Source organism: Pimephales promelas, chromosome 9 (assembly GCF_988280905.1).
Source record: "Pimephales promelas chromosome 9, fPimPro1.hap1.1, whole genome shotgun sequence".
In the NCBI taxonomy this organism is placed as follows: Eukaryota; Metazoa; Chordata; class Actinopteri; order Cypriniformes; family Leuciscidae; genus Pimephales; species Pimephales promelas.
In genome coordinates this window covers 154,636-162,811 of record NC_142777.1, presented here as the reverse complement: position 1 = coordinate 162,811, position 8,176 = coordinate 154,636, and the positions used below count along the sequence as shown (strand labels likewise).

At 37.2% G+C, this 8,176-nt stretch overlaps 1 protein-coding gene and 1 long non-coding RNA gene across 2 annotated transcripts; both read right to left on the bottom strand.

Moving 5' to 3' along the window:
* Positions 1–96: 96 nt before the first annotated feature.
* LOC148977455 (uncharacterized) lies at positions 97–1,624 on the bottom strand. Its single transcript, XM_089135218.1, has one exon. It carries the CDS (start codon positions 1,622–1,624, stop codon positions 710–712), a length of 915 nt encoding a protein of 304 aa, XP_088991344.1. The 3' UTR covers positions 97–709.
* Positions 1,625–1,654: 30 nt separating this feature from the next.
* Positions 1,655–6,479, bottom strand: LOC120464338 (uncharacterized). Its single transcript, XR_016169769.1, has 3 exons — positions 6,290–6,479; positions 2,087–2,213; positions 1,655–1,744 (listed from the first exon to the last, which is right to left on the bottom strand). It is a non-coding gene; the product is annotated as an uncharacterized LOC120464338 (long non-coding RNA).
* Between the last annotated feature and the right edge of the window lie 1,697 nt (positions 6,480–8,176).

Below are 8,176 nucleotides of genomic sequence, written 5' to 3'. Positions count from 1 at the left end.
GAACACACACACACAACTCAGCTGATATTAGTCAAATAAGACAGAAACACACACAGGAGAACTGAGAGATCTTTAATTATATTAATGACAGAAGAGAGCGAATACAGGACAGTCTCTGACTCCATATGTGACACTTCTATAAACACACAACAATATTACTAATAACTCTCTTCTGATTTCCATGCAAGCTCTGGTTAATATTTAATATAAACTTACATCTCTTCTGATATACTTTCTGCACTTTAAATCAAGTGTTTTTAGGGATAGTTCACCCGAAACTGTCCACTGACTTCATAAAATCATCTCACAATATTGTCTTTAATGTTCCACAGAAGAAAGAAAGTTATTCATCTTTTGATGGACATGAGAGCATATGTACATTATGTCAGTTATCTTTGTAACAGCGTGAATAGTAGTTATTTGGTCAAAAGAGTATAATGGACATGCATTAGGAACACAAGCAAGACTACGAGCTGAAACTACTTGATGTTGTTGATCTGAAGAGAGAATAAACCGTTCTTTACACAACCCTCCTCTCCATCGTATGATAAAGTCCTGCTGATCCAGGAACACTACATCAACACATCTTTAATAAAACTCTGTTCACCGCATGTGTTTTATGGAGCAATTGATGAATCAAGAGTTGTCTCTAATAAAGCTGAATGCCATAGAAAGGACGGGTGTGTGAGTGAACAGAATGGCATTGACTTCATGATGTTGAAACTGAAGTGCAGGTCCGTGAATGAGACGCAGGCTTTAGCACTGAAACACAGCAGGCAAACGCTGCACTACTGACTCCAGAGTGTTCGTCCCGTGTGTGTGTCGAATCCTGATGTGTGTCAGTTCTACAACAGCAGTGAACAGACTTCATTAACCCTCCGACATCAGGCCTGATGAACATGTACAGGACACAGTCAGCCAGCGGGTTCAGATACATGAGATATACAGAAAAATACAAAAATATATAGAGCAATACCCTACTGTTGGAACTGATATCTCTCTGTAAGCTATAATCTACAATAAAATACAGGATTACAGAGGGGAGAATGAGAAAAGTGTAAGTCAGAAGCACCAGGAACAAACTGCCCAAAATCTTTCTGCGCTTTACAGAAGTAAGAGATATTGCGCGTGACAGACCGAGACAAGTGCCGATAAAACACAGAATGATTATCGGGTAGGGGATTAAACAGCCGATCGATTGGGACAGATGTGTAAACAGATAATCAGACTTAAAGTTTGTAAAGATCAGAGGAACAAACCAGACAATGACAGAAATAACACAGCAGACTTTCAGTGAATGATGAGATCTGGACCAGATAGGATGAGAAACCAGAAGATATCGTTCAAGAGCAACACATGCCATAAAATACACACCTGCAATCAAACTATAATCATATGCATTATACAGCTCCCGTGACCTTGTGATTGTCCATGTTAATTTACAAATGATCTGAATGAGATCTGACAGAATTAAATGAATAACAAACACTGGAGTGGAGCGCTGAGATTTGAGAAGAGCACACAAAGCAAACAGAGTTACGATCATGATCACAATCTCAATGGCTGCAATGGTCCTGATTATTATTGGTTCTACATTATGAAGTTTAATAAGAAATTTCCTCATCTGACTCCATTCATCTTCATTACCTCCCCCACCTGATCCGCTGATATTATAATCTCCTCCTCTTGATCCGTTGATGCTGGCGTTTTGTTCTGCCATTGTTTCATGAAATCTTGACAGGCACTAAATAACAAACCAGTCATTAGTTTAAAAAACATGCATTCATTTACTATTGTAATCATATATTTATCTTTATTAAAAACATTAGAGATAAATATATGACGTGATGTGTTTTCTGTGTGATTGTTGAAATGCAGTTTGCTCAGTTTGCTTGACATGTTGTTTAGAGGAGTGTGTGTAATGTTAGAAAGCTTGAAATACGTGAAATGTCAGATTAAAGTTTGTAAATCCTCCATTTGAACAATATGACAGAAGCAAGAATGCTGTTGTTGTGAATATTCAGTCCAGCACAGCTGCAAGTGTACAATGGTTTATTAAAGGAGGAATAAATCTTGAAGAACTTACGTTACTGACAGGAGTGTGTGTTTGGTCTGCAGGTCAAAGCAGAAGTTTGTGGAATAACACACAGACTGACAGATGTTTCACAAGTTTCCACTGCCGTGTTTAAAGAGCTCTTCATTCACTGCACACACTGGAGAAACACACATCTTAAAGATTCTTGATCTAACGGAGGAAATGGCTGAGATTACACACACACACACACACACACACACACACACACACACACACACACACACACACTATTTGATCCAACGCGTGGAACTGGAATTACCTTAAACACACAATTCAGTCACAAATAAACTTATAAACTCAACTTTATATCTGATGCTTTCATTATTAAAGTTCACTCAGAGTTTATAACTCTTTTCCCGCAAGTGTTTTAAGAATAATATATTAAAATATATCGCAAATAGTGTAAGGCGAGGCACTACAGGTGAATAAGGTAAAAATATTAACTTACAGATATCACCATGAAACTTTACCAGTTGATTACTCACATGAATAGGAGAAAAAAATAATAAATTTTTAATAATAAGTAATAATTCATTTTATTTTTACATATAGCTAATAATAGGACTGCAAGGTTTAGTCGACATTGTCCACAAATATCTTTGTTGTCGAGTAGTCGTCTGATCTCACGTGACCTAATGTAAGGGCATGCAATATCGCGATTTGACCGCTACGGCGCTGTGGCGCTAGAGTGTAATGCAGCCCTTACGAATGCAAGTGCGGTAAAAGAAAAAACAGCGCGAATTATGACGGAGTGCAAACGAATCCGAACTAGCAAGGTTTGACAAAGTTTTACAAAACTTAAAACCAAGAATGCTGTCATGTGCAATACATGCAAGGCAGAACGTGCTTTTCACAGGAGCACCACATGCATGTTGGAGCACTTAAAGAGGAAACATCCGGGCAAAAGAGGAGCCGGTGTGGACTGAGTGTTCTCCAGCTGGAGCTAACTAACTAGCGGTACCGTAAATCTCTTTATTAGATCATGCAATACTATTAATAGTAATAAGATCATCATCAATAAATATAATTACAGTAATGTGATGCATTATAATCTTATTACTTGCCTGTATTTTGTTCCATAATCATGAAGACTTACAAAAGGAGATGTTAGGAATAATATCATGGCAGTTACTTTTTCTTTTTCATTCTCTAAATCAAAAGGTGAATGAGAACATCTCTGTCATTTTATATCTATAATAATGGTTTGCAGATTAATATTTTACCCTTTTTGTGTCCTGAAGTTATGACCCTTTTTCTGTTTCAGTTCTATGAAAAGCAGTGGGCTTATTAAACAATGCTTAGAGAGCATTTGTGTGTGATTTGAGTTCAACTTATAGAGAATGACCTGTTTAGTTGGCTCTAAGTTCATTTAAACCACTATTTCAAAAGCTGAACTGATTTTCTTTTTTTATATTATTGTAAGAATATGTATAACTCAATGTTTTAACTAAATGGAATAGAAAACATTACCAGAACCGTGGGGAAAGCGACATTAACTCAATGTTAATGGAAAAAGCTGAATAAACGTTCCAGACTTAATGATTAGCTGGCAAAATAATCGGCGATTAGTCGATTAATCGTTCTAATAATCATTCGATTATCATTCTATTAGCTAATAGATAATTAAATATGAGCCGATTTGCATATATTTTGAAGTGACGAATCTGACCATTGGAAAAAAACAAAGTTCAAAATTATTTGAGCATTTTGTTGATATATTCAGTGAAAAGACATTAGCAGAGGGGATTATGAATATCTCCTTTTGTTACCCTGTCAATCAGAAAATACTGCCAATAACCTTAAACAATTGATTTCCGCCCCATTTTTAGGCATAAAATGTCATATAAATCAGGCCAAGAATGACATATGAACAAATCCCTCCGGACAAACCTTCACAATATAGTTATGAATACGAGTGTAGAGTTTGGTGTGTGTAGGAGCTAGGGCTGAACGATTAATTGCATTTGCGATAAAATCGCGATATGATGAAACGCGATTTTGTAATCGCAAGAGCTGCGATTACACTGTTCACTTGACACGCGAGAGAAAAGCAGTCTGAAGCATCAAGATAAAAGAGCATCAGATGCAAGATAAAGCATCAACTTGCCACGCTATGCGGTCTGGCGTCCAGAAAAGAACAGTTTATTGTGTTATTTATTCTCTCCTCTCCTCAACAATCCTGGATCGATTCAGAGAATTTCAGAATCGAGTATGAGCTTATAGTTTTTAAACACAGATGCGTGATGACGCTGCGCGTGCTTTAGAAACGAACCATGTTCTGAATCTGCTTGCTTCTATTTTCTCTTCGCTCTCTCTCTTCCTCACTCACACACACGACACCGCTCGAACCTTACAAAACATGGTAACGTTATTTTATAAAGGTCGGGGTTGAACCAAATTACAAGGACATTCGCGGGCCTCATTGAACAGGTTTTGCCGCTTTGCTTGATGTTATAACGTTACACTTGCAGTGCGCGTTCTCTCCCGCGGGTATTTTCTTTACAAATGCTTCACAGAGGCATTATTTATGTATTTTGGAATGCAGTTGGCTTATATATTAAAACCATGAAAATCACTGAGAAGGATTTCATTTTAAAATACTAACGCGTGCTTTGTGAAGAGCGCTCGTGCATGCGGCCGTGAGCGACTCATTGGTAAATGTACTTGCATGTCAAAATGCTTTTATGACGCGAAATTGATGTAAACACGGTCAGTTATATCTTAAACCAACAGGACAAACCACATTTACAATTTCAAAAGAGATATATGCATTAGTGTGAATGCAGCTTATCGTATCTAAACTGAGGGGAATCACTCCAGCTCTTGAATGAAAAACATTCAGACAGCCTACTTTTAAATACTGAGACCACTCTTTCTTTATTGCTTGTAATGTTTTTTTTGTTTCTCTTTATTTACTAGCTTTTATATTTTGAAGCTATATTATTTTATATAGCCTATTTAAATTTCTTAACATGTAATTGGTTTAATTAAATGTTTTTTTATATTTATTTTTTAAAGTATGTGTTTTTACACATGTAATTAAATACATATTTTAAGAGTTATTAAGATTAATTAAGAAAAAAAAGTAGATCGGATCATGAGCTATCTAAAGATTCCCATCCCTACTGTACAATGATTTATTGCTTGTCTTTGTCGACTAATACAGAAGGTAAATAACTTTTTTTTTTAAATCGCATATTAAATCGCAATCGCAATATTGGTTAAAAAAAATCGCAATTAGATTATTTTCCAAAATCGTTCAGCCCTAGTAGGAGCTGCAGAAGTGGAAAATCCTCACTCGGAGTGTGGGAAAAAAACTCATTTTGAGAAAAAGGCTTTTAAAGATTGTTATGGCAAAATTCCACTAATTTCTATTGAAAGCCACGAATTACAGACAAAATATGCCTTAGGTCCAAGTAAAATCCATGCATCCCACTGTTTAACATCCAAATCTCATCATCGCTTCATCCGTCACGGATCCTCCAAAACAACACATCACCACATCAGCAGTCCATCACAGGGGAACATGACATGAGCGACTCACACACACTTCAGGATACACAATCACACATCTGTAGCGGTGTGTGTGTGACGACGGTGCAGACCGCGATCACGGATTTACAACGACAACTTTTGATGAATTAGGCGAAATCTACACACGCAAACAGACAAAGTGTAGTAAAATAAAGTCCTAAATCTGTATTTTGGACTTTTTTCAGCACAAGTTTAAAAGAAGACATGTTACTGAAGACACATATCCCCAAATCTCAACATTGACCAGTGAAAAAAACATGATGTTTTTGCCTGCCGTGTCTCGCCTTAACATTGACCTTCAGCATATCTTGAACAGTTGTTTCACAATAATACATTTAATACACTCTTAATACAGTATAATTTAAATATATTAAGTATGTCCAAAAGAAAGCCCAATTTAAATGCATTTCCTCTTCACCTGGGAACACAGATGATGAAGTTTACAATCATCATCAAATGAATCTCAAGAGCCTGAAATGGAAACTGGATCCAGCAGAACCTTAAAGAAAACTTTCAAACCTGCTTTAAACAATTCCACCTTAATTTCTTTAGTTTCTTCTCCACATAATCAAGCACACTAGAGAGTCAGCAAGCTGAACAACATGTGCTAACGTTTGAGCAAAGGCTGAAACACAAGGACACAATAATTCATGATCTTACCGGGAATCAGACTGAAGACTGAAGACGCTGCTCATCAGGAGATGATGATGGTGTGTATGAGCTGCTCTGCCATCTTTTATCTTTTATAGCCTGAGTTAACTCCACAAACACCAAACAAAGATGCATTAAACATCATTAACAGTTAATGCACACGCAACCGCATCAGCAATCAGCAAACCACACTACACAATATACAACCCTTAACAGCAGCACAAGTGTTATACAGAGGAGAATGTGAATAGTCATTAATACAGTGATATAATACTAATGTATCATACTAGGCGTAAGCCATCATTACAACCTGTACAAAATATTTTGATACACATGATTATCACACATTTAAAAACAAAAACATCAAACACAGCCGATGAAAAAGAAAGAAAATTGCTGCCACCTATCTGGTCGTCCGATCGTCCCCATGATCTTTCGATTCATTTTACTAACCACCTGTACTACAAGAAAAGAGAAAGAAACAAAAAATAATAAAAATCACCCAGTGTCCATTATGAGATCTACTCTATGAACCTACCGTCCCCATTAACTGCGACTGATCTGGGTAAATTAAATGGGTTAGAATGCCTCCCTGCTGTTTGCCGACCAGACCGCCCCAATTGGACTGGAGGTGATTTAACCATTTAAATCTTCCAAATCCATTTGTTCCACCAGATCTACATCTGATTTACTACACAACACAGATTCAGGTCTACTTCTCACCCCTGGCAATGATTCAGTAGAGGCTTCTCCTCTAACAACCCATGCTTCATCTGTTCACTATCAGAGACTAAATCACTATGGCTCTGCACCTCCTGATTGAATGACCCTACCAACCCTGGACCACATGGCCTCAATTCTGTTCAATGCGTATTTTTGGGTGGGCAAGATCCCTCCACAGGGACTATTGTATACATCTCCCCTCCCTGATCCGAATGAATTTGTTGGGGAACTCCATCCTTATGAATCCTCTTCCCAACAGAGAGATCTTGTCACAGTTACCACTATTTGGTCCAAATAGGTACTGCAACCACAAATTTGGAGAACACATCAGTTAAAATTAAGACATTCTCCAGTGATGGACTGGAAGGCTCTAGAAAGTAAAATCCATGGCTACTACCTCAAATGGTCTTCTATAGCCAACAACCTGCCCATTTCCATTACTAACTTTGGCACTGGGGCTTTTGCCACAATACGTCTCTCAAATTGCCTACAGTAAGTTTCAATATCTTGAAACATTCCTGGCCAAAAACGTTCCTGGCGGATGTTTTACATGTTTTAAATATATAAAATGCATAAATGGTCTTCATCATTTTATTTGTTATTAAATAAACTTACATTTCGCCGATTCGCCCTCTCATTTAAGTCCTGCGTTTACCCGTACTACTGCGTGCTCGTATATCAGCACAGGATCAGCCAGCCGAAAGAAAGTTCTGTTCAGAGACGGTGCTATCACGCATGCGCAGTATCTCCAGCTCATCGGTTCTCCGTATCGAACGTGTCCGAAAGAAACAGTTCTTGGTTCTGTACTAGTGATTCAAGAACTGCAACAACCAGTTCTCGACTCGAGAACCATAGCATAGCTGTGTGCTGAGCTGAAACCTGAATATACAGTCGACAAAACTAAAAAATCGATGCATGTCTGTCTCCAATAGCCTTCTGTAGCCTATACAGTGTATATATATCATGTTTAATGTGTTAAACATAACGAATTAATTCGTTATGTTAACACATTATAAACATTTACTAAGCAGTGCACCAAACCTTGGCAAGAGTTTACATCAATGATTTATATTGTTACTTAGAAATTAAATGAGCTGTTCCTGAAAATATTATTTAATAATAAATGTTTAGTAGTTTGACAGTTTTAGAATCCAATCATTATTTCCAATCGTT

Coding starts and splice junctions, on each gene's coding strand:
- LOC148977455 (XM_089135218.1), bottom strand. CDS start 1,624: ATGAGGAAATTTCTTATTAAACTTCATAATGTAGAACCAATAATAATC.